Raw genomic sequence first — 27814 nt, 5'->3', positions numbered from 1 at the left:
GTTATTTCTATATCCATGGTTTCAATGGCAGGGAGATAAGAATTAAATGAATGATGGCAGTATCCCTTTAAATTCAAATACATAAGTGTTAGTTGTCGTGAATGTGAAAACAGAAAAAGTAGCAAAGCTACAAAATGCCTTTTTTGAATTTTATGTATTAATATTTACAGTAATCCCTAGCAACCAACTGGTCAACAACAGACTACATAAACCTGAATTTTGTACACATTGTATGTTTTTCTAGAACTGCATGTGTTTAGTGACTCTTTAAGATAAATTCCCCCTCAAAAAAACTTTAAAAGTATTCATATCCCTTGTTTAAGAAATCTGCCCTACATGCCCTCGTAGCACTCATGGCTGTTCTTTCAATGCTTTATCGACTAATAGTAGTGTTATCACGCAAGAGGATTTTACCATCTTACCACATTCAGAAGCATTATAATGCAAAAGTTTATGCACACCGCCGTCCCTGTAGTAGCAACCTGAGAATTGTTCCTTATTAACGCCCACTTAAAGGCAGCAAACGTACTGACAGTCACAACACGATAAATAACAATGCCGAAAACTGCAGCAATTACGACACATATCTGGGGAGAACACACAGAGAGAGGTCAATAAATCATTTGCACATCTGTGGAACTTTTATATGCCCTTAGAAGCGGGATTATTTTCCTGCCAACAGATAAAATGGAATTCGCAGGTCTCTAAGGGAACATAGAGGTGAAGCTGCTGAGAAGCAACCAACGCAAGGCCCTAGGGTGGAATAAAGTCTGATCAAGTGTGTGCCATGCCTTATAATGTGAGCGCAAGGCAAAGTGCAGGTTTAAATTTCATTCTGTCTAGAGACACTGCTATCTTATTACCATGAACCACGTACAGCATCGGCACTTTCAGGAACATTAGCATACACAGCTAATTTTAAAAAAGAATGCTATACAATGTAGTTATGGCTATAATGGTTATAAATATAACAGTGTACAGGGGCAGTAGGAATTCCCACATCTTCATATTTATATATTCTTTACACTAAAGCAGGCCAAGCACATTAAGATACACTTGTTTGGACAATAATAATACAAACTTCCGTCAGATACTAAAGTATATTATACATGAGCAACAGTAATAAATATGATAAATATGGATTTTATTTCATTTACAGAATAGGCAGAGAACATTTTCAACACAGGCTCTATGTAATTTGCCCATGCTGGAGTGTGTATTTAACCTTGTAAGTGCATATAAAGTGTACATTTAACAAACCATAAAAAATATTCCAGAAGCAGAAACAACAAGTCTGCTGCATTTATCTGCAAAGGCTTGATAAGGCTCTGGCTTTCCTGATATTGGGTTTACACGCTCTTTCTTTGAGTATTTGGCTTCAAACTGAGGGCGGATTTCTTCCTGGACAAAAACAATAAAAACAAAAAAAAAATAAAAGTAAATGTAATGCTCAGATTCACACATATTGTTGTCTCTTACACAAAATTTCTTTTATGTCTGTATCCCTGAGTCTCTAGCCATTGGTAATCCACAAGGAATATCACCAACTAGTGCCTAAATGGTGGTATTATAGATTGACATAAAGTGACCCTGCCCAGATTAGTTAAATTGTTAATGCAAAAGTTGTGGCTTTGAAGTACCTATTCAATCAAAACCATTTTGATTTTTCACGTCAGAAAATATATATATATATATATATACAGGTCCTTTTCAAAAAATTAGCATATTGTGATAAAGTTCATTATTTTCTGTAATGTACTGATAAACATTAGACTTTCATATATTTTAGATTCATTACACACAACTGAAGTAGTTCAAGCCTTTTCTTGTTTTAATATTGATGATTGTGGCATACAGCTCATGAAAACCCAAAATTCCTATCTCAAAAAATTAGCATATCATGAAAAGGTTCTCTAAACGAGCTATTAACCTAATCATCTGAATCAACAAATTAACTCTAAAAACCTGCAAAAGATTCCTGAGGCTTTTAAAAACTCCCAGCCTGGTTCATTACTCAAAACCGCAATCATGGGTAAGACTGCCGACCTGACTGCTGTCCAGAAGGCCATCATTGACACCCTCAAGCAAGAGGGTAAGACACAGAAAGAAATTTCTGAACAAATAGGCTGTTCCCAGAGTGCTGTATCAAGGCACCTCAGTGGGAAGTCTGTGGGAAGGAAAAAGTGTGGCAGAAAATGCTGCACAACGAGAAGAGGTGACTGGGCCCTGAGGAAGATTGTGGAGAAGGACCGATTCCTGACCTTGGGGGACCTGCGGAAGCAGTGGACTGAGTCTGGAGTAGAAACATCCAGAGCCACCGTGTACAGGCGTGTGCAGGAAATGGGCTACAGGTGCTGCATTCCCCAGGTCAAGCCACTTTTGAACCAGAAACAGCGGCAGAAGCGCCTGACCTGGGCTACAGAGAAGCAGCACTGGACTGTTGCTCAGTGGTCCAAAGTATGTCATTCGGAAATCAAGGTGCCAGAGTCTGGAGGAAGACTGGGGAGAGGGAAATGCCAAAATGCCTGAAGTCCAGTGTCAAGTACCCACAGTCAGTGATGGTCTGGGGTGCCATGTCAGCTGCTGGTGTTGGTCCACTGTGTTTTATCAAGGGCAGGGTCAATGCAGCTAGCTATCAGGAGATTTTGGAGCACTTCATGCTTCCATCTGCTGAAAAGCTTTATGGAGATGAAGATTTCATTTTTCAGCACGACCTGGCACCTGCTCACAGTGCCAAAACCACTGGTAAATGGTTTACTGACCATGGTATTACTGTGCTCAATTGGCCTGCCAACTCTCCTGACCTGAACCCCATAGAGAATCTGTGGGATATTGTGAAGAGAAAGTTGAGAGACACAAGACCCAACACTCTGGATGAGCTTAAGGCCGCTATTGAAGCATCCTGGGCCTCCATAACACCTGAGCAGTGCCACAGGCTGATTGCCTCCATGCCACGCCACATTGAAGCAGTCATTTCTGCAAAAGGATTCCCGACCAAGTATTGAGTGCATAACTGAACATAATTATTTGAAGGTTGACTTTTTTTGTATTAAAAACACTTTTTTTTTATTGGGCGGATGAAATATGCTAATTTTTTGAGATAGGAATTTTGGGTTTTCATGAGCTGTATGCCACAATCATCAATATTAAAACAAGAAAAGGCTTGAACTACTTCAGTTGTGTGTAATGAATCTAAAATATATGAAAGTCTAATGTTTATCAGTACATTACAGAAAATAATGAACTTTATCACAATATGCTAATTTTTTGAAAAGGACCTGTATATATACTGCCCACAGTTACTCCTTAACACACCCTTAATCTTCCCAAACTCCACCTAGGTAGGGAGGTATGATATTGCTATTGTTAATAAATTGCTGTTCCAGAAATAAAGAGCTGTGTGAAATGTAGTTCTCTTCAAGCATCATAACTTTATCTGGAAGGTCTTGTTATACAAACCTCTTCTTCTTCCCAGTCTATTAAGTCCCAGTCATAAGCAATTACTGCTCTTCTTCTTTTCCAAAACTCCAGAAACACTGTGGCTAAAAAAGTATATTTCATTAAATTTCTCAAAGTGCTTAATACATAAAAACGTACTCTTGTTCTATTTATTCCTATGGGATTTTAAGAAGAATATTTATCAGTGGGTGAAAGTAAGAACTCACCAATATATAAATACACTTCTTAAAATCCCATAGGAAAGAATAGAACATGGATGATTTTATATGTATTAAACCCTAAACTCACATTTTGATAAATCTGCCCATAGGTGTTAGTGATATAACTAATTTTGCTATTAACCCCCTTCATGCCAGGCAACTTTGATTTTTCCAGGAAGCAAGTGACAAAACATAGATCAAAGAGCAACCCGGAACCATAGACTCTATGGCACTGGCAATCTGTGACTTGACATACAGTACAATCCCCCATATGTAATAAAAGGCACTATGTTTACCCAGAAGCAGTAACCCATAGCAACCAATAAGATGTTTGCTTTTAAAAAGGTGAGCAGTAAATGCTACCTGCTAAATGGTTGGTATGGCTGCTCCTGGGCAAACTTAGGGCCCGATTCACTAAAGTCCGAAATAAGGAGTGCTATTTATAGCATGCGTTAAAAATCTTATCACTTCTTATTTTTCGCTCGATTCACTAAAAGGACACTTGTCATAATTAAGAAGCGATGTTCTTGGCGTTATTTATCTTACGATGACATATTTTAATGAAAAAAACTATGCGATAAGCATTATAGGGGCCGATTCACTAAAGGTCAATAACGCTTATCGCATAGTTTTTTTCATTAAAATATGTCATTGTAAGATAAATAACGCCAAGAACATCGCTTCTTAATTATGACAAGTGTCCTTTTAGTGAATCGAGCGAAAAATAAGAAGTGATAAGATTTTTAACGCATGCTATAAATAGCACTCCTTATTTCGGACTTTAGTGAATCGGGCCCTTAGTGTCTTTTATTACATTAACCTCTATGTATTCTAGATCTGCAGCAGTTAAGTGGTTACAGCACAGCTGTATCTAAATCTAAATGTGTTATTTTCTGTTTGTCTAATTGTAAACATTAAAATGGGAACATTTCATTATTATACCTTATGCTTACAATTTTAGCCTTGACTGCATTGCCATGGTCACAGGTTGGCTGGCCTTTTACTGTGCTTTGAAAAGCCAATACAGGTGTTGCTGAGTTAATCAAGTATGTTCTGACAACTCGGTCATGCTACAAATATCTGGCGTACAGTAGAAACACTGGAACAGGTTTATTAGATACTTGTAAAATGTAAAACAAAACTGCCCCAGAATGTTCTGTTCTGTTCTGAAAGATCAAGTTCTTTATAAATACCAGGGGTTGTGCAGATGTAGAATAGAGCCTAACTTTCTGTTTAGGCTAGAGGAGATAACGATATTTATCAAAAGTTCTAATTAGGCCTAAAATGACTATGCATGGAAATATTGGGTTTCTTAAAACATATAAGACTGTAAATGTAAATGCAGGTAACTGCAAATGCTGGAGCACACAGTAAACTATGCTATTATAATCTAGTATTTCATCTACTATTTATGGATACTGAACACTACTTATAAAGAGGGAATGCTTTCATGTTAATGCTATAGATGGCATTAGTGGACATCTTTACAAGGGAAAGTAACTGTGCAGTCAAATTATCCCTTCCAATAACTTCCCACACGATGTTAATACTTACCCCAAACTGCCATAAAAACAGCAAAGAATACTGTTGCACTGTTGTCAAACAGATGGGTAACCTGCAACATAAAATACCATTTAGAATACCTAAAAGTATACACATTTAAAAAATAAAGCAAATGCATTTTATTGTGGTACTTATTAGGCCATAGCCAAGGGGCACATAATCTGTGCAGCTAAACAGGGACACTCATCTGCTCCTACACATTATTTTTGTATGCCCCAGAAGGCCCTGTGTATTGTTACTACAGGAGAGATGCTGAAAGAGCAGTACTACTAGAAAGCTACCACTCTATATGGGGCCCTTATACTACTTCTGCACAGGGGCCATATGCTGTGCTGACTGTATCAAGCCTGGTCATAGCCCTTCCTTTTCCTCTATACTATAGCATAAAATTCCTCACTTTAATCATGCCAACCAGTATTCCCAAATTAAAAAAACATTTAATGAACTCCACCTATATTTACTATAGTTGTCATCAGTGCTGGCCACTGGGGAGGGGGAATCCTTACAGTTATAGAGGAAGCAGAGTCTGCTTCCTCTATAGTTATTCCACTCCACTAGATTGTAAGATCTTTGTGTCAAATACCTCATTATTACCATGTATTGAAACTCCTAGCACATAGTATTTATTATCATTGTCTACACTGTTCATGTTTACTCCTTGTAAAGCACTGCGTACCCCTGGGATGCTATATAAATACAAAAAATGATAAAAACAATACAATTCCACTTATAACCTTGAGATGGGAGATATAGTTCATAATATCTAGAAGGTAGCAGTTTCCTCATCATGTTCTGCACACCTAGGGGCTGACTTACTAATCCACGAATCCAAATCCCGAATGGGAAAAAATCGGATTGGAAACGAACATTTTGCGACTTTTTCGTATTTTTGCGATTTTTTTCGTCACCGCCGCGCCTTTTTCGTAGCCGTTACGACTTGCACGCATTGTCGCGACTTTTGCATAGCCATTATAACTTTCGTGGATTGTCGCGACTTTTGCATAGCCATTATGACTTTCGTGAATTGTCGCGACTTTTGCATAGCCATTATGACTTTCGTGAATTGTCTCGACTTTTGCATAGCCATTACGACTTTCACGAATTGTCGCGATTTTTTCGTATTGAGCGCTCGAAAAAGTCGCAAAATACCGATCATTATGAAAAAAATGCATTCGTACGCTTTTCGGACGTTTGTGGATTAATAAATGTGCCCCCTAGACTGGGAATGATTTCAAATATTTCAATGGATTCAGTTTTGGAAAGCTAATCTGTTGCAAACATTTTGTCTCTCCACCTAAACCTGCCCAGTCAATCAATGCTACATTAGACCCTATGAGCTGGTGCCCTTTACCCTGTATTATTACTGCAACAATCGGCCTAAGCAATAAATAAATCAGCTCCGACTGAGCCATGAAGGAAGTGCAAAATTGAATTTGATAAAAATCTTGAGGATTCCAATACAAAAAATAGTATTCCATTGTACCCCTCCCAAAGATGGTCTTATTGTGCCGTACCTTGGCATAGATGCAACTGTCTGACAACCTCATGTATGGACAATATTTGTCACATAGTGGACACATAGTAATGTTTGTGGCTTGGCAGATTTCTCGACTGCAAAACAAAAGTGTAACAAGACAACAATATTGTGAAAAAGAATTCTGTGATTTTACCAAAGGACTTGCCAATTTTCTGACTAGAAGTTAATTGAATTGATTGACCAGTTAGATCAATTTCATCAAAGCTGCAATGTCTATAAATCCCACATTTCTCATTATGAGATTATTTTTTGTGACAAAATGAATAATTTGTAAAATTAAAACAGAAACTAGCGCAATTTGATTACAAACATTTATGGCCAAACTGCACCGATCTGACCGATGGCACCATGGGATATTCTGCATTAAAGTCTTGGTTACCATGATATTTCCCTGGAAAAACTAAAAACTTGTCACTTTGATTATGGAAAGTGTCAAATTAAGGTTTGCATTAGTATTTAAAATCACTATTAATAGCAACTACATAAAGGGACGTATTTATACTGTATATAGGCAACCTGTCCGTGAGGGGTGGGGGGGATGGCCCTCAGGTGCCTTTTATAATAATTTTTTTTTAATATTACACCTTCTCAGCCACCCACATATGAAACCTACTGAAATCTGAAGGCGGAGCTGGGGAGGTGAGGGTGTCCTCGGCAAGCATCTGCATTTAGTTCCTAGGGTGGCACTGGAAAACCTTATTGACTCGAGTATAAGCCTAGGGTGGGAAATGCAGCAGCTACCCCCCACCTCCGAGCTCGCGCGCCGGATGCGCCGGTAGGACAAGTAATTCGGCACTGCCCTTACTACTTGATTACAGCATAAGCCGAGGATTCCTTTTTTAGCACATTTTGAGTGCTGGACAACTCGGCTTATACTCAAGTATATACGGTAACTTGGAAACCATTACAAATTTTAATGAATGTATATTAGAAAGTTGTGTAAGATCATATTTTCTTTCGCTGTGCCAAATAGTTTTTGAGTGGAGGACCCTTATTTAGTTCAAAGCTGAAATGAAGAAAAATAAGCAGGAAACCATGACTATATAGTTTGTAGGTATTACCTGACTTGGCAGCTGTCTAGTGTAAACATTCCATAGAGGAAAACAAACAAGCCAACAATGGCTGCTGGGAAAAGCATTCCTGTGTACCAGCCAAGCCATGCAAAATACAGACCTATCTTCTCTCCGAAATACCGCCTGTTTAAAAAATTAAGATGAAAAAGTTAATTAGCTACAGAAACCACATTATTAATAAAAGCAGCACAATTGCATAAGAAAAAACATGTACTGGATTTTGGTTTAATTAGGGAACTTTACCCAATGTGGTAGAGTGACCAAAGAAATAGGTCGATAGGTGAGTTTTTCCTTGAAGTTCTCTATAGTGAGATATGTAAGCTTCAAGGGAGATGTCCCTAAACAGAGCCATAGTGTTCTGAAAGGAAGTGACAGGTCATGACAGTCCCTTCCAGTGGTCCAGCTCACATACCGGAGCAGAGTTTCCACAAGAAATCTGTCCTGTGGAAAGGTTTTAAATTGTAGTAAGAATGTTAGGAGGGTCTACCTGTCTGTGTTAGGAACTCCCAGAGGGGCTGGGGTGCTGCCTGTCACTGCAAGGAGCAGAGGGTGTTTTTTACCAAGTAACAGCGCCAAATTTGTTACGAAGGCGCACAGAGGCCGCCTTCATTCCCTGCCCCCTCCATCCCCCTCAGGATCGTGCATGCGGAGCAGTGGGTACAGCATGCACTAAAGTTTTCTGTGTGTCCTGTTCCCAGTGCTCCATATGCAAGCAAATTTAGGTGTGGCTGGGCTGCATGCTAAATTTGTGCCACCCTAGGCCCAGGCATCCAGGCCTGCCAAGTGACCGATAGTCTGCAGGGGCGTATTTATATTAAGGCACCCAGTGCCTGGGGCAGCACGTTTTGGGGGGCACCCCCCCCATACACATACATTTAAACACCCATACAGAGCAGTGAGGAGAGGTCCCCATAGAGTCGGGGGGTGAGGGGGGTTGCAGGCTTTGGGGGAAGTGACACGCTCACGTGCAGCAAAGTAGGGGTGTATTTGGTCCGGTGCCTAGGGCAGCACAGATCTAAATATGCTTCTGATATTCTGAGTGAAGTGAGAAATGCCAGGAGGCTGAGCAATTTCCCCAAAGAAGTATTGTAAGTACAGGAGTGACCCCAAACATTTGTGTTGTTGTTGGCAGTCCACAAGGGGCACAGTTTAGTGAGGGAACTCATCAAATGTGTGCAGGTAGTGCCAGCGGTGTAACAAGTCGGCACCGGGCCTCCTGCAAAAAAATTCTTTAGAGGGGCCCAAAGTATATAGCCATTCTTACTTGGCACCCCAACCCCTTTCCCTGTAGTCTTTTTGAAGCAATCTTCTTGCAAGACACCTTCTGTTAATATTGGTGCTTAAGAATGAATTTCCTTACCTGACCAGATCTAGTGGTTGGTATTTATACCATACTCCCCAGGAGGCCCAACATTCAAAAAGCAAATGTCTGTGATTTTCTGCTCCATGTGTCTTTATTGAATTTTTGCTTCTGTAACTCCCCTAAATGAAAACCATAAAACTCAAATGAAAAGTAATTTTGTACAGCAGGAAATTCATAATTGCACAAAGATCAAAACTATTTTTAAACACAACATTAATGTATCCACGATGCCAGTTAAAATAACTATATGTATTCATGTACAATTTAATGTAATTGCATTATAGTTTGTCATCATGACAACAATTCTCCTGTAGGAAAGCATTCTGGGTAAGAACATAAATGTTCAAAGCCACACATTTTTTTCTCTTAATAACATGGTCTCGATAATTGGTCACATCAACCACAAGCACAAAGAACAGTGTGGCAGAACAAAACCTGCCAAGAACAGTTATAACTATATGGATGGTTTTGAACACAGTCCTGAGCTATCAGATTTTGTTGTTATATTCCAGGAACCCAGGATAGTCAGAATACAGGTAAGCTTGTATGTGCTTGTGCTAGTCTTTAGTAAACCTTGCAAAACAGCTTACGTAGAGTGGATGTGATAATATGCAAGTATATGTAAGTGTGCCTGATGATCCAGAATTGCAGAAATGTTTGTGCTAAAACTGTTCTGGCGTTTTTTCTGGTGCAAGTCATTATCGTTATCTATCGCACTTTGGTAAACAGACTACAAAATCTCCCTAAGCTATGTTACCTTTTTATTTAATTTCTTTAATTATCTTTTTACTTAGTTTTCATTTTTAAAACAAAGATATGCATAATATGCATACAGCTCAATCGCAAGAAAGATCAAAAACAAATTAAAAAAAGAAAGAAAAAGAAACCAGCATAAGAACGCAGGATATATTATAGCAGTGCTGTCCAACTTCTGTTGTACCGAGGGCCGGAATTTTTCCGACCTACGTGGTGGAGGGCCAATAATGGAAGCCAGTTTTGACCACTCCCCTTTTTGAAACCGCACCCACTTGAAACCACACCCATGTTATCACATGACCATACCCATATTAATGGTTGTAGTACAGCAAAAACCTGCCATACTCTGCCTGCCCTACCCTGCCTGTGTGCCATACTCTGCCTGTCCTACCCTGCCTTTGTGTGTGCTATACTCTGCCTTCCCTACCCTGCCTGTGTGTGCCATACTCTGCCTGCCCTACCCTGCCTGGGTGCCATACTTTCACTGTGTGTGCCATTCTTGGCTGGTTTGTGCCATACTTGGCCTGTGTGTGCCATACTCTGCTTGCCCTACTCTGCCTGTGTGTGCCATACTCTGCCTTCCCTACCCTGCCTGCGTGTGCCATACTTTCACTGTGTGTGCCATTCTTGGCTGGTGTGTGCCATTCTTGGCTGGTTTGTGCCAAACTTGGCCTGTGTGTGCCATACTCTGCCTGCCCTACTCTGGCTGTGTGTGCCATACTCTGCCTTCCCTACCCTGCCTGTGTGTGCCAAACTCTGCTTGCCCTATGCTGCCTGTGTGTATGGCACACACAGGCAGCCTACAGTGACACAATGCTGGCACTGCTCCTACAGTCTGCACAATAACTATATATTAAAAAACTTTTTAATTGCAGTACCACCTCAGTATATGTTCTTTTTGTAGTATGCAGGGATTATTTGTGGGTTTCTACTGCTCCTGAGGTGTGAACAGGGGAACAATGGGGGTGATTACAGCCTGGGCCTGAGGTGTAAACACTGCAGGGGGTGAACAATGCAGAGATTAAAAGGTGTGAACAGTACAGGGGATTACATATTTAAACAATACAGCCTGATTACAGCCTGAATCTGAGGTGAGAACCATGCAGGGGGGGCAGTTAATCACAGTACTGATACCATTTAAAGTTTACACAAAGGTAAGCCATCAAAGCAGCCAGATAGGTGGGGGGCCACACAGAGGGGGGTGGCGGGCCGCCAGTTGGACAGCACTGTATTATAGCATCGGGTTTACAAAAGTATGCATGTTTTTAGTCTATTTAAAAGATGCTTGGGTTTCCTATAAACTGCAATAAGAACTAAACTTGAGTGGGAATCACACCATTACACAATTGGAGCGGCTTAATCACTAGATAACACCAACCACTAGGTTTGTCGTTTAAGGTCCATTCCCTTCAGGAGCTTATTTAAGGAGGTGTGCCATTTACAGTGTGTGTTAAGAACTTATGCCTACGGCACAGAGGCGGAGCAGGCAATATATGATTAACAGCTGGAATTTTTAATATGGTATTCAGGGGTGGGGAGAAGATTCTATTGCTATTCCTATTTTCAAGCTTACCTTTACAGAGACAAATAATAGGGTTTTATGCAACAGTGCCAGTTATCTGATTTATAGGTCTCTATACATTTATAAAGTGGCTTAGGGCAAAATATTTATTGTATAAGCACAGGTATACCTCATGTAGGGGGAAGGCAGCTTCATATGTGCAGTTTGTGAGCAATCGGTTCAGTCCTGAATGAAAGGGAACAAAAGAGAAATCACAGCACAGAAACATTTAAAATAAAAGGACTGTAGAAAAGCTGAGACACGTTCTGAGCACATATAAACATATGCATTGTGCATAAACACGTTAGCATGGTTTAAACAAAAGTCCCTATGGTCTTGTATTGATTTAAAGGTTAACCATTTAAATGAACAAATGTACTAGATCGGTGGAGCTTTCTTTCTGCACACTTTGCACTGACTTAGCAGTAGTGATTTTGTGGTAAAGATATACATAACTTTCCATGACCTAATCATTAGGGGCACATGTACATCCTAAAGTGCAGTAAGCAATTTCGAACGCGGTCGCCATGTTTTTCCCTACTGTGCATTTTTTTTCCCCAGAATTCCAGCCATTATAGTTGCAATGGGTTTGGCATAATTGTGCCTACCATAACGGCATTAAATTCACTAAAATTACTGCAGCTATGCATGCATAAAAATTGGACACAATTTTGTTGGTCTGTCTGGTGTTTGGCGTTTGATGATCTACGTCCGATGCTTTAGGTCAGGGGTGGCCAGACTTTGTTCGGTCGCGATCGACCAGACCAACGCGGAATGCGGAAGTGCGGCATGAATGCATACGTACATGACACAGCGTATGTACACATTCACGGAGCACTTCCGCATCCCCGGCTTCACCGCGGTCCACCAGAAATCCATGGGGTATCGACTGGTGGACCGAGATCGACGTGTTGGCCACCCCTGCTTTAGGTTTAAGTGTGCAGTGCCTATTGACGCTGAAGATGTAGGGGACCCTGGCCCTAACTTCTGGTCAGGAGCTGGGGGTAGTTCTAGGGTTTCGCTGCGTCAATAGGCGCAGCAGCACTCAGTTTGAAACAGAAGGCAGAAAGGGCTGAGGGGCACCAAACACAATTATATATACGGAGGTGCGAGCAGCTTTATTGACAGTTGTGGGTACAGTGTTTCATTGACTATAGACATTTTTTCCCCAAGAGCTGGATGCAATATATAGAGATTTAGTATAAGGCTTTTACTGGACAGAAGACTATTTAGTGTTTATAAATCATGAAAGAATGTTTCCAAAAATCCTTGGCAGTCTATCAGCCAGATATGCATTGTTCAGCTGAGACAGTAGCTCATAAATGCTGCAGGCTCCCAAGTGGCACTTCTTTAGAAATTATTTGCAGTTTTCCGCATTTTTTTTTGTCACTCTCTTTTTTTGTTACTCTTCATAATTTAAAGGAAGCTGTTACTAAAAAAATATGAAATATGCAACACTGTCAAATAAGGTGTGACTGTATTTACAGTGGACTTTATCCTCACAAACCAGCAGTTCTGTTATGGTGGTATCTAAAACTCAACAAAATGAATAATTGCCAGGTATCATGGGTACTTTTATAGAGGTAGATGCTGCTGCTGATATTCTAATACCTGCCATGTTCATATACAATCTGTGGTCACTATGGTCTATGCCTAGTGAAATATTTACGGGTATGGGACCTGTTATCCAGATAAGGGATCTTTATCTAATCTGGATCTCTGTACCTTAGGTCTACAAAAAATCCACTAAAAAATAATGTAAACATTAAATAAACCCAATAGGATTGTTGTGACTCCAATAAGGATTAATTTTATATTATTTGGAATCAAGTATAAGGTACTGTTTCATTATTACAGAAAAGAAGTAAAACAACTGAAAAAAATGAATTATTTGATTAAAATAGAACCTATTAGAGCTGGCCTTCCTGTAATTCTGAGCTATCTGGATAATGGCTTTCCGGATAATAGATACCATACCTGTAGCAAAATGAAGTACAGCAAGATCACAGTGCTCCTTGCACATAAGCTTAGAGAGGAAAATACAGCTGCTCAGCAGTTTTAGCATAATAAAAATAAAATTCTTCAGATAATAGTATACCTTTCATAGCTTGTATAGATTTCCTTGCTATGTGCTTCTAGTGCAAATGAAAATATTCAAAATATTTATTAATGTAATGTGTCACATTAACATTATGCTACACTAATGCATTTTATTATTGCTTGTCACAGCACTTCTAAGGCCAGCAAATACAGAAGGAATGCTAATGCTAAAGTGGTGAATAAGTCACAATTTTGCACATTTGGAATCTTTGGAGAACAGTTAAAAACCGACACACAATTTGATGATATTTACTGGTCGATTAATTTCATTTACTTGGTGGTTCCAAGAGAATGATGTTATTTGCCACTATAAAAAAAACTCTGAACACTGCATGGTTATGTTAAAGGGCACCTTGCCATGTGCTCTATTATAGCACTGCCCATTGGCTCATCAATTTGCCTCCCTGAAACTTAATGGCAAAATCTCTCTAGTCAATCAGAAAAAACGCTGATTAATTGCCCCAAAGTCAACCACTCCTCTTTGGTCACCATTAAATTAAGAACATTTAATTAGCTAAACAATATGATGTAGCCTGAATTGTAGCAAGAAGCAAGGGTGTTCACAATTAAGAACAAAAGACTATAAGAATCATTCAAGCAGCACCAAAAAGACCAATAATGCACCTGCCGTGATGGCTAAATTGCCCAGCAGAAAAAGTCACCTTCATGTTAAGAATAATTATGCACAGAGTGGAAACACACACTGGCTTAACAAGAACAACTCTGCTCCTGCAGTTCCTTGCTGCTGAGCCTTATTTAACAGTTCGATGGTTCCTGGATTGTTTAGTAAAGCACTAAAGAGAAATACAATAAAAACACAAGCAGAAATCACAGGCATTGTGGTTGACTTCCTCTAACTCCCAACAAAATTACATTATCATGCATACAATAGTTAGTTTATGGATTTGTCCAAGGCTATAGATTTAGAGAGCAATAAAGCATAAGGAAACAAAGCTCCACTGACTGCTGCAAGATTTGCTGCAGGTTAGGTCTCCACTACTGCAAATAATGTTAATTATAATGACAGTACAGTACTTTTACTAGAGCTTATGGATTAATTATAAGAAAATCTGCTGTTCACAATGATCCAAAAGACACAAATGTCATTATTCTTTATTTCTCAATCTCTTTCCCTCTCTAATAGGGTACTGATTTGCCAACCCAGCTTATTTCATATTGATGTAATACAGTTGTATCTTAAATGTTTTCCAGATTTTAAGCATAGAATTTTATGAAAACACCCCTTGAACCAGGTTTCAAGCATTCTGGGTAAGAGATGCTATGCTTATATACATCAAAATATATGATGTTATAATCTACTAACTTTTACCGAATGGTTATGTCCTTTGTTTGCAACAGATAATCTCTGAGCCACCCTGCATAACCTCTAACATGTTTTATTCAAGAGTATCAGTAAGACAAATATTTCAAGTATTGCAGGACCTTGGTATAGTCAGTTTTCATTGTAAGAACATTGCACAACCCATTACCCAAATAACGCAAGTAATTGGTTGTATTTTAATATAATGCTGGAAATTCTGTCCTTTCTTTCCAAGAATGTTCTCATTTGCAGTGAGATTCATCAATCCATGCATTTCCACACTAAACCACAAAATAAAATATGCGCTGCAGTGTACAGTACAGCATGTTGGGCAGCAATTGTTCTCGCTAAGTATTCACAGAAAATGATGATCTCTAAAATGCTTCAGCATATTGTAATCAAAATATATCACATCAATTTAACAGCATACTTCAACTGTGCTTCTAAAACATAGAAAATGTCCTTGATCCTTGAGAAAGGTCCTAATAAGGACCGAAACGTTGGTTTTAACAATATATTTAAAATAAAAAAATTTTGATGAAACATTGAAGGGTGTGCTGGCCACAGATGATTATTTTCTATACAGACATAATTTTGGCTAGCACCCCGCAGAACATTGAGCCTTGGAGTGCGGACACCATTTGGATTGATATATATATATATATATATATATATATATATATATATATAATATTACTCACAGTGTAAAAATTTAAGATTCATTTTCAGTTTTAAGATAAGAAAATCATCATCTTGTAATCTAAATTAAGAAATAGAATTTCTAGCATGAATAAATGTTCCCTTGGGAACAAGTTTAACCTGAGGGCACAATTCTGGCATTTAATTCTGCAACAGTAGTAGATCATGTATACAACACTTCATGCTGTTTAGTCAAAGCATGATTACATGCTCAGTACAATTTGGAGATCATGAGACCAATGGTGCAGAGTTTTCCAACCATGCCATGTAGGGCAAAAGAGCGTTAAGTGCCTGGACATGCTTGGGGGGGGGGGGGGCAGATGCATTTAATTGTGTAAAAGGATACATATCACAAATCACATGGTAATACTTATTATTGGTGAATGGACATTGCATGTTTTGCTTTGGTAAAAATTCCCATAATCGTGGAAAATTTTGCAAGACCACAAAAAGTCAATGGAAAGGTGGCATAACATTTGGTTAAGGCATTTTTAGCTCAGAAAACACTTCTCCCCACTATTGTACAGCTGTTCTTTATAGGAAAAAAAGGCCTAGATGATTTTGTACAGGCAGACAATTTCTTACCGATTTTATTTTTCCCCTCTTCATATTTGACTCTTTGTAAAATATGATGTACAATTCTGGTCCTTGTGGCATTGTTGAAAAATGTGTCTTTATTGTTTATTATGAAGCTAGAAAAAAAGAAAACATTACATTAATCATTTTTATAGATTTCAGATATTTCTGTGTTTGTTTCAACCACCTGACCACTACCTTACCAGCCTGGCTGGTAAAAATGATGGCAACCCTAGATCTATTGTAGACTGAATAACAAAATATATATTATATACTGAACTTCTGAGTTCTTTTGATTATTTATATCAATAGGTCCAGATCAGAACAGGGACATTTACAACATCAATGTTTGCTTACATTATTCTATTATTTAGTTATAAATAAACTATAGGAGTCATTTACTATTCCATCAGGCAGAAGTACAATGGTGCTAATGGTTGCAAGAGCCTGCCTCATACTTATCCATGGAGCACTTCTAACTGAGGGAATGGTTGTGCTGTGCATATCATGCCAGATACAAAAAAGTGGCACAGGGGCAGAGTTGGGGTGCAGAAGGTCAGGGCCCTGAAGCGGCTTGCACTCTCTACAGCAACCTTGCTTCTTGCCGTGTCTAAATGACAAGCAAGTTAGGGAATGGGGTGAGGGTCTGCCAGGTGGTCCTCCCCCCAACCCCTCACAAGTACAGCGCTGACAAATTTTGCAACAAATCAAGAACAAAGGAAGCGTGGTTTGCACCTGTTTTTGCACTTTGCACACTGCGTTTCTTAAAGTAAATGACCCCTTAAATAATCTTAGGATATATATAATCTTATTATAAGTTATATTTGTCCTTCATACTGATAAAATATATATACTGTAGCTTAAATCTTGCATGAAAAGTATACCTTGAATAAATATTATTTTTTATTTTTCGTTTTAAATATTGCTTTTTATCTTCTGTAAGCCAGCCATATCAAAAATACATTATATTTTGTTTGCATCTTCTCATGTATTGCATCTGTGACGAATTGCTTCTGTTTTCTGTATTTACATTACAAAACTGGAACGCAGCAAGTTTATAGCATTAAATGTCATAGTATATCATTACCATATAATTATAGACACTATTCAAACTAGTGCCATCTCTTTTCCTGTCCTAATAATCATCTATAGCAACAGAGTATGTGTCTCTTTGAAGAATTACAGATAATTACAACAATAATGATTATAAATTGGGTATATTGTCCTTTTACATCAGTACAGATGGTATCCTTTGTTCTAAATAGCCTATCTCGTTCCTCTACAGAAGTGCGAACAAGGTTCTTTATCAGACAACATCTTCAGCTAACATACAGTCATCATTTAAAGAATGTGCTATTGACTGGCAGTGCCAAATTGTTTCACACCTCCTACACTACATAGAGTTGCTAACCTTTTACTATACTGTGCATGTGCCGGTCCCAGAACCCCAAACAGATGCACCAAAGTAACTTTTAATGCACAGCCCATGAAACTTCTGTATGATTTCAGTGCTCACAATAGAAGGTACCCTAGGCTAGTGTGGTTTTTAGAGAACAGGAGCACCGGCATAGGATTTACAGTTAGCAACGATATACACTGGTGGGGAGGTCTAACAAATTAGCACCCCTCAGTGAATAGCACTTTCCTTTTCATTTAATGGGGGTAAACATGCAGCCTTTTGTGGCCTCAGGCTCAGCTTCTTATATGACCATTGCTACTTTTTTACCAGTAAAATAATTATAGCACATAGACAGTAAATGCCCTTTGTTTGACTCTGCTATGTGGTGAGTTTCTGGGTTAGGAATATGTGGTTATAATAGTTCCCTTGGGTATGTAAAACTAGGGCCTATGCAAGAGTCAGAGTTGTTTGTAGTGTAGGCATATAACACTCCCCCCCCCCCCATCCCATTGAGAAGGATGTGAGTGTAGAGACGAGAGTCTGGTCTCAGAAGAAGTCAAGCTTAAGTAGAGATCCAATAAGGTTCTAGCCAAAGGATAGAATGGGCAGAGACAGACCAATCACTGAAAAAGTGAAACAGATCAATGAAGTTTGACTTACTGGTGAATCCTCTGTTGACTAAATGGCGCAGTGTAACAGTCATTCTCCTCCAGGTCTGGAATTTTCTCTTTGTCCAGTCTCATGGGCTTTTTAGGTAACAAACCTCGAAACCTGCTCAATTGCTTCTCCATCCTTATGTGAAAGGCACAATTACAGCAAATGAGTACAAGGCAAGACCATGTCTAGTACTAGGCCTTGGCAAAATAATTATTATTACTGTCTTCCTCTGGATCAACTAACAGTTAGGCAGGTTTCATATAGACATAAAAGTCTGAACTCAATGGAGGTGTGTCTTTATTTCATCAAGGTTAATACTAATAAGTATACTTAGTATAATATTAAGGGATATTGACACTATCAAATCAACATATTTTGGGGGCTATAGATATAGCCCTAAAAATACTGTTTGAGTTTGAAAAGTGCCATTCCCATGACATCCGGCCAGCAGAAATGTCGTAGCTTTTTTAATTAAAATATCATTACCTTCATTAAACACCAAAAACTGAAAATACTTTCTATAAATGCATTTTTATTTATCCATCCAGGAACTGCAAATAAAATATGTATTGGCCGCAGCAACAGTCTTGCTTTTGTAAGGAAGCTATTCCTCCTTCAGAGACACAATGAATCACATCTGACCTCTATCCGAAGCTAAGGATTAAAATCACTGAAATCTAAAATGTTTATCTGGTATCTGCTCTGCAATGCGAGCCCCACACTGCTCTGCACGGCTGCTGTTGTGTATTGACTGTTACTGTAAGATCACTAGATGGCGCTGTTACATGTAAAACTGATATGTGTCATCCTGTTCTGTGGGTAATTGTTTCCTGTAGCATTTGTCTGTCTATCCTCTCCTTCCTCCCAACTTGTTGGCAGTTCAGCCATGTTTTGTTCTAAGTAAAGCTTGTTCCACTACCAGCTGCTGTGGATCTCTTTTATAAGACCGAGTTTAGAATCTAACAGCTGCCTCCACTTATTCAGAACAAATCACTTTATAAATGGCATTAGAGCTTCTGGGGCAACACAATATTTTCAAAAGCCCTTTTATTATTTAAGTATTCCTGGACTTTAAAATAAGCAAGATAGTAGGAAAAATAGTGTAAATGTTTGCTTCCATTTTCTGTTGTGCATTATGCAATGTAGTTAATACGTCCCAATTTGAGAAACCCGGGCTTCATTTTACTAGAGAGATGTCCTTTCCATGCATGTAAGCGGCAAAATCTGATTGTGTTAAAGGGGTTGTTCACCTTGGAGTTAACTTTTAATATAATGTGGAGCAGGGATCCCCAACCTTTTTTACTTGTGAACCACACTTAGATGTAAATAGTGTTGGTGAGCTACATAAGCACGAAAAAAGTTCTTTGGGGTGCAAAATAAGGATTGCAAGTGGCTATTTGGTAGCCCATGAGGACTGCTAGCCTGCAGGAGGCTCTGATTGGAGTAAAACTGTGTCTCTGTGCTTCCAAAATTTGCCTCTAAGCCAGAAATGAGGCACCTACTTTGAGACCACTGAGAGCAACATCAAAGGGGGTGGTGAGCAACATGTTGCTAATGAGCCACTGAACAGTACTATAGTCTGCATAAATAAGCTGCTGTGTAGCCACGAGGTAGCCAGTCAAGTTGACATAGAGATAAATAGCACCAATAAAACAGCAGATAACAGGTAAGTTCTGTAGAATAAAATAAGTTTAGTTCTTACATAGGAATCTAAACCCTCTGTATTCTAAAAACATTTTCCTAAACTATAGGAGTGTTTCTCAAACACATTAGTTTTACCAGTGCAGGGCAACAGTACATTATATTTTAATTACTATAAAACCACTTTGATATTTTTTGTGTTACTGTTCTTTTAAGGACCCTAACCTAAATATGCACACAATATACATTTGCCATCCATAGACGGGGCATCATTTATCCATGTAAGTATAATTATAGCAGAACTGCTTACCTACTCATGAACTTGTACCGACGGTGCAGGTAATAGATTTTTCTCCTGGAAGAACAGCAAAAATGAAGCCAGTCGAGAAGAAAACCCATCGTGAGTTACAGTATGAACTAGCAAGGAAGCAAAGGAGATTGAAGACAGAAGCCTGTAAGAGGTGGAGGACGAGACTAAAAAGAGAGGTTAACACAGACATCAGTCACAGGAGACTGTCTTGCAACCAAATGTAAAATGTTCTAGGCCGCAAAAACAAAATTTTGACTCCTCTATTAAGATGCATATCGATGCCAGAGCAGTATTGTATACCAACCAATTGGCCATTTGCTGTCATTATTCAACCATATTGGATAAAGCCAAGCTATCATTTAATTGTAACCCCCAGCATCAACATCATAAATACTATGAGGTTTAGTTCAATCACAGCAGAACAGCTGTACAATGGAGAACCCTACTATAAGGCCTTACTCATGCCATGTCCTCTTATGATACAAGCTATCTCACAACCCAGTACCATAAAATATTAAATGTGTGGTGCAATGGGACTTCATTCCTCTCCTTTGGATCACAGCTTCTAGTCAACACTGCTCTGATCTATCTATCTTTGGGAAATTGCAGAGCATAGAGAATTCTTATTCTGCTATGCTTTAAATCAGTGTGAGTTAGCATTCCAGTGGTTTCACTTATTTGCATGTATCTTCCCACATTGATTATACAAGAAATTGTTGTAAATAAAGGATAATAATATTAATCTTCCTCTGCAGGTTACAGGACTTAAATGTAATCTAATTTGGTAACAATTCCTGGCTTGTATTCTGCACTCAATGCAGCATTATAGGATATTTGGCCAGTATACAGTTCCTTTTCGTCTATTAGAGAAAACTTGGCTACCTTGAAGGAAGATAATGAGCTGGTTTTTTTTTAGATTTTGGCTTATTTAAAAGCAATGCAGTGAAATGCAGCTTAAATTATAAATTACATGGGCAAAATGTATTTGTTCTTGTCCCTGACTGAACCTCAAGGGAGCCATTAAAAGATTAATTCTGCTACTTGCGTGATCATTTGTGTGTGTCTAAAAAGTGCAACCTGCTGATCACCAAGCAGTTCATTAGGATGCTATAACATGACAACCAGAACAACAAAATGTATTGGCATCCAACACATTCTTACTTCTGGGAATAAATGGTGTTAAATCAGGTGGTTAGCTCTTGTTCTGTGGCTTATTTTAACATGATATCTACCTTATGGTGCAGGCACCTTTAGATACCACTGTTGTAGGGAAAGCACATGCATGCAGTATCCCCAAACTAAAGCATTCATTAACAGGCACTGCATAATCATCAATTACAACTGTCTCTGTAGTAAAACACAGTCTGACTGACTGTAACCATACAAATTTAAACAAGGACACATCCTAATATATATTTTTGGCCAAAATTAGTCAGTCAACCCTATAGAAAAATGTGCAGTACTTTAGGTATCCCAGCACATTCATGTTACATATCTGGGGCCTGTTCTTGTTTGGATAACAAATATACTTTCAATAGCATCATGTTTCCTTAGCTATCCCCTGTAAACCCAGCTTAATGGTGGATAATAAAGAAATCAGTCTGTGTTTCAGTCTAGCGGTTGCTTTAGAGTCCTGGCAAGTGGCAGTTTAACATCATCTGTGAAGAGAAGAAGAGCTCTTTGTTGTACTTCCATATACCACATACTATTAGTACCTACCTGAAAGGCATCCTTACATTCATTAGTTCTGCGTATCTTCCTAGTACCTCCCATGGAGCATGAAGTTTTACAAATATTATGTCACTGTTCACAATGGAAGACTGAAAAAAAATCAGTTATGGTTAACTGTGACAGTTCACAAGGAAAAGTAAAAAAGGGCTTATTTACAAGCAGCAACAATGTGCAAAGTGTAATATACTGATGCAGATCACCATTATTTTTTTACCCACAATGCAGTTTTTTTTAACAGAATTCCAGTGTAATACTGCATGTTACCTCCCCCTGTGTTGTGAAAAAGCTGTCAGTTGTGGCTATTGATGATACCTGCTAAAGAAAACCTGGAATTACTTGCAAGCTATTTATTAGAGCAGGCTGGACAGTAGCACTGGCACCTCTAGCAAGTAGCCCCATTTCATGTAGTATGTATAGGCATGAGAACCTTTTGTGAATGTGTTTGCATTGACATATTAAACTACTAATACTTTGAAATCGTGTTTTTAAATGAACCCTAAACTTATATTTTATATGAAAATTTGTAGCTTTTACTACTGTGGGACAGCAAAGATGTTTTTTTTTATAGTTATAAGAATGTATTCCTTGCCATTTAGCTCCTGTGCAGCTGGGCTCTGAAGCCTTAGTTGGCAAAGTGGCCCACATCATCCTTTCCAACATTCTGTTCACCTGCAGTTCTATGTAATAAAACCTGATTTTCATTTTCAGAGTATAATAAAGCAATACCAATTATGCTGACTATATGTTAAAGAGTTAAATGCCGATAGTGGTGTACATGCATTATATTTATATAATAATACACTATGATAATTTTTTAGGCATCCTGGCTTACATTAAAATTATTTATTATCAGAAAAACACTGTACCTGCTGATTTAGTCAATCATATAAAAATATAGTGTTCTACTGTATCATTGTTTTACAAAAATATACTGAATTGTATAATTGTTAGAATTAAACCACTAATCTTTCGATGTTTTCATTCTGTACTAAATGACACCACAAGCTAATTTATAGCAAGAGAAATATACAAGAAACTGTACCTCCTTCTCTAAATGCAATCCCTCCGCCCGAATATTTCTTTCAAAAATCTCCCTTTTTTCTGACTGAAGACTGGTTTTTCTGTACACCAGGATATAGTCAATACGACGCTTCCCATCATTAAAAAATAGGCCACTTGTTTTATTTTTTTCTGGAGCACTCAAAACCTGAAAGAAAAGAGGTAAAATATCAGACTATGGCAGAGACATGTAGAAAGGCAATAATATCTCTCTCTCCCTCTTTCTATATATATATACAGTTAAAGATATATATTCTCATGTTCTTTATAATAAGGATAAGTTCAGATAAGGTCATGTTGAAGCTGCAATAGATTATAACATTTCTTCAAATGTTTTTTTAAACTGGCCTTAACTTTCAAAACAGCAGTACACTAACTAGCAAATGTAACAGTGGTTTCAACATTGAAACTCACCAATATAACCAAGTCCAGTTAGCCAACAAACAGGAAATATCTCTCCAATATCTCCATGCTGGTTACCACAATACTAATGCTCCATTTATTACTAAAAATGTCTCTCACTGCAGGGCAGAAAGACTGGGGGCTCCCAAAAAAATCATGTAATTAACAAATGTCAAACAACAATTTTTAATTTGCCATAATCCAATTCATTTTAGGGTGGAATGTAATAAGAGAGAGTGAAAGCTTTGTCCATGAAGCAGCTATTGTTTTCTTTGCTGCTATAAATATAAACTGGATCAATTTTCTTTGATATTTGTTTAATACTGGGATCGGTTTGTTGAGTAATACCACAGATACCTATAACACTTAAATCAAAACTTGGGCCCCTTGCCAGCATATACCAGGCCTTAATCAAACTAATAAACAAAACCTCTATAATCTGTATCAGATAAGGGATAGAAGGTAATGTTAAACTCCATAAAAAATAGGCTTGCTGTGGAACTGTTATTCCGCTAAAATAGATTCAATGAGTTGCGTCGTAAGGTTAAAATAAATGTGGAACTCAAACATATCTATTTATTTTTACGGAGACAATAAGATAACAGAAGAAATTAAGACATAGAGGAGAAGACCAATAAGACTAATTGTAAACTTTATTATTCATTTTAATTTTGTAGTTCAGTTTTGTTATACAGGTATCGGACCCCTTATCCGGAAACCCATTATCCAGAAAGCTCCGAATTACGGAATGCCCGTCTCCCATAGACTCCATTTTAAGCAAATAATTCAGAATTTTAAAACTGATTTCCTTTTTCTCTGTAATAATAAAACAGAACCTTGTAATTGATTCCAACTAAGATATAATTAATCCTTATTGGATGCAAAACAATCCTATTGGGTTTAATTAATGGTTTATTGATTTTTTAGTAGACTTAAGGTATTGAGATCCAAATTACGGAAAGACCCCTTATCCGGAATACCCTTGGTCCCGAGCATTCTGGATAATGGGTCCTATACCTGTATTTTATTTATGAATATACTATTTAACATGTCTGTACATCATTAATGATTACATCATAAGCATTCTCCTCTGCGTAGGAGACCATTAAAATGCTGCAAGGTAAAAACTTAAAAAGGCCTGTTTAACTGTTATTCCGTCCCCATGGAATTATTAAGCAAAAAGGTTCCTAAAATGTTTGATTTGGAATCATTATTGTGTGGTTCTTTTATAAAAGCATTTGCTGAACCTGAATGTAATTAGAATATAATGAGAAGAGTCTGTGCAGGCAGGTTGTAAGAATAAAATTGTACATGATATTCTTTACATTAGAGGGCTAAAAGCCAGCATTTATGCTACATATCTCTGACTCCAACACAGCTTTTCCTTTACAGCACAATCTAATAAGGGAACCTAGATATAAGCTAGCCTATTTAGCTTCCTAGTTAAATGTCTTATTTTTGACAATATGAATTTGTTTTGGCCTCAGGCTAACATAGGAACTGTCAAGCAGGCTGGCAAGGTTCTTCCACCAGAGCCAAATACAAATTTTGGGGAATCAAAGGTAAAGATAAAAAAGCTTGTAATATAGCAATGAAACCAATAAATATCTTACAGTTGAAATGACAAGGCAAGTATCCAGTATATGCATAAAAAAGGTCACATGCTTCTGCTTTCATGGATACCATAATATTTTATCTCTTAGAATGTGAATTAAGGATAAGGCTTTCATGTGTCCTGGATTTTCTCTTTATATGTAAGGGAAAAAACACGGGATATTTTGTAGGATGGTGTTGGATTGATCAGAAGGGAAGGCTGCATACTGTGTTTTCATTCGATGAGATAAAATCTGATGCTTTTCCCATTAATACACTGACTGTCAGATGTAGATGCAGGAATAAAACTCACCATCAGACTTTATCTGATCCAACTTTACATTACAGCCTGTGGAGATCACATTGTGTAGAATTCTACAAAATTTTGTGCTGTTACTTGGCATTGCATGCCAAGATCAGATAAAATCTCACCCACAAAATCAGATCAGAATCAAAATGCCAATGTATATTCTAGAAGGTGGCGAATTAACTTCTACTCACATTAATCTATACCCCCTTTTAATACAGAAAAATATTTTGCTGGGCCTTATTGCCACTGACTGGCATTGGTTACTACAGCAAGATTATTATTTACAAGTACCCCTGGTCCCTAGTCCTTCTCCATCATTACTTAACAGAGTTACTTAACAGTTTGATTACGGGTGTAAGCAACTTGCGTATCAGTGATTACCATCATCTGTACATGATCCACTTTTCTATCCAGGTACAAACAGCATTACTAAGACCTTTCATGAATGGATTGTAGATGTTATGTTATATTAAGTGTTTAAACTATCAATCTGTAATGCTTGTGTGGAAAAAAGGAATGGTAAAAAAAAAAATGTCATTTACAAGAGGGTCAACAGTTAAATGAATGTATGAGAATACCTCAATAACAATTCTGCCTCTGCTTACACACGTTCCTATGATTTGTTCCTATGATAATTGCAAGGGTAATTAAACATGTTTTTTCACTTACCAAAAACCTAAAAATCAATTGGAACATTGATAAAGTCCATACTTTATATAAGTCCATACATATATTCTCAAATCCTTTTCCAGATGTTTTATTTACAAAGGTATCCACACATTAAATCAAATGTTATTTTTTATAAATAGCTTGTAGTCAAATGTGCTGCAACCTGAGCACCCAGCTGTAAGGAGTTCTAAAGCAGTATATTAACAGTAGAACTCAAGCTGTTACTCTATAATTAAATTAATTAATTATATATAGAAAAACTCCAATCAACTGAGTGACGCAGCATGGCTTTAAAGACGGAGAACCTTGCAAGCATCTATTCTGAGCAGAAGGGCAGCTTAGCCATCTCCAGACATCTTATGATTTTAATAATGTAATTAAAACAGAACAAATGACCTGATTTCTTTAGTGAGGAAAGATTCATAACTTTCAGTATAATTGTTACCACCCGAAGCACCCTGTGGTCTGCTCATAAATATTAAAATCTTTTGCCTGATCAGAAGGGGAACCTGTGATGTGTGAGAGGAACCTAATCAGAAAATGTAAGTTTACAAAATCGCAGTGTTTATACCAATCTAGTAATCCACAGAAACCAATGAGTTGTTTGCTTTCAGACCAGTAAATACTATCTACTGTTTAGTAGACCTTTGCTTTGTTCATTATGTTACCCATGTCTCTTTTCTTTGTATTACAATATAGGCATACTGTAGCTGGGTATCTATCTAAATATCTTCAGACTAAAAAAAGACATTATGCTTTGTATCATTGCAACATTAATAATAGGGTTCTTTTGTAGCATATATTACATAGATTCAGAAAATACAGTGGTGTGAAAAACTATTTGCCCCCTTCCTGATTTCTTATTCTTTTGCATGTTTGTCACACTTAAATGTTTCTGCTCATCAAAAACCATTAACTATTAGTCAAAGATAACATAATTGAACACAAAATGCAGTTTTTAAATGAAGGTTTACGTTATTAAGGAAGAAAAAAAACTCCAAATCTACATGGCCCTGTGTGAAAAAGTGATTGCCCCCCTTGTTAAAAAATAACTTAACTGTGGTTTATCAATTCAATGTTCAATTTCTGTAGTCACCCCCAGGCCTGATTACTGCTACACCTGTTTCAATCAAGAAATCACTTAAATAGGAGCTACCTGACACAGAGAAGTAGACCAAAAGCACCTCAAAAGCTAGACATCATGCCAAGATCCAAAGAAATTCAGGAACAAATGAGAACAAAAGTAATTGAGATCTATCAGTCTGGTAAAGGTTATAAAGCCATTTCTAAAGCTTTGGGACTCCGGCGAACCACAGTGAGAGCCATTATCCACAAATGGCAAAAACATGGAACAGTGGTGAACCTTCCCAGGAGTGGCCGGCCGACCAAAATTACCCCAAGAGCGCAGAGACAACTCATCCGAGAGGCCACAAAAGACCCCAGGACAACATCTAAAGAACTGCAGGCCTCACTTGCCTCAATTAAGGTCAGTGTTCACGACTCCACCATAAGAAAGAGACTGGGCAAAAACGGCCTGCATGGCAGATTTCCAAGGCGCAAACCACTTTTAAGCAAAAAGAACATTATGGCTCATCTCAATTTTGCTAAAAAACATCTCAATGATTGCCAAGACTTTTGGGAAAATACCTTGTGGACCGACGAGACAAAAGTTGAACTTTTTGGAAGGTGCGTGTCCCGTTACATCTGGCGTAAAAGTAACACAGCATTTCAGAAAAAGAACATCATACCAACAGTAAAATATGGTGGTGGTAGTGTGATGGTCTGGGGTTGTTTTGCTGCTTCAGGACCTGGAAGGCTTGCTGTGATAGATGGAA

General features: G+C 38.0%; 1 protein-coding gene across 5 annotated transcripts in view; it reads right to left on the bottom strand.

The window, feature by feature from the left end:
- The window catches only part of ano4 (anoctamin 4), an 88755-nt gene that overhangs the window by 12081 nt on the left and 48860 nt on the right, over nt 1-27814 (bottom strand). For 4 of the 5 annotated variants that reach the window (XM_004912893.4, XM_012959855.3, XM_012959856.3 and 1 more), the window contains 13 exons: nt 22989-23153; nt 21935-22035; nt 20216-20260; nt 18268-18399; nt 16218-16324; nt 11643-11698; nt 9193-9314; nt 7821-7955; nt 6737-6833; nt 5214-5274; nt 3460-3542; nt 1261-1401; nt 423-587 (listed from right to left, as the gene is read on the bottom strand). In XM_004912893.4, the coding sequence (XP_004912950.2) occupies nt 423-587; nt 1261-1401; nt 3460-3542; nt 5214-5274; nt 6737-6833; nt 7821-7955; nt 9193-9314; nt 11643-11698; nt 16218-16324; nt 18268-18399; nt 20216-20260; nt 21935-22035; nt 22989-23153 (1410 nt within the window). Of the gene's footprint in view, nt 1-422; nt 588-1260; nt 1402-3459; nt 3543-5213; nt 5275-6736; nt 6834-7820; nt 7956-9192; nt 9315-11642; nt 11699-16217; nt 16325-18267; nt 18400-20215; nt 20323-21934; nt 22036-22988; nt 23154-27814 lie in introns of those variants that run through there. The other variant, XM_031898856.1, reaches the window with a different exon arrangement.

The sequence above is a fragment of the Xenopus tropicalis genome, chromosome 3 (assembly GCF_000004195.4).
Source record: "Xenopus tropicalis strain Nigerian chromosome 3, UCB_Xtro_10.0, whole genome shotgun sequence".
In the NCBI taxonomy this organism is placed as follows: domain Eukaryota; kingdom Metazoa; phylum Chordata; class Amphibia; order Anura; family Pipidae; genus Xenopus; species Xenopus tropicalis.
This window is presented reverse-complemented; position numbering and strand designations above follow the sequence as displayed.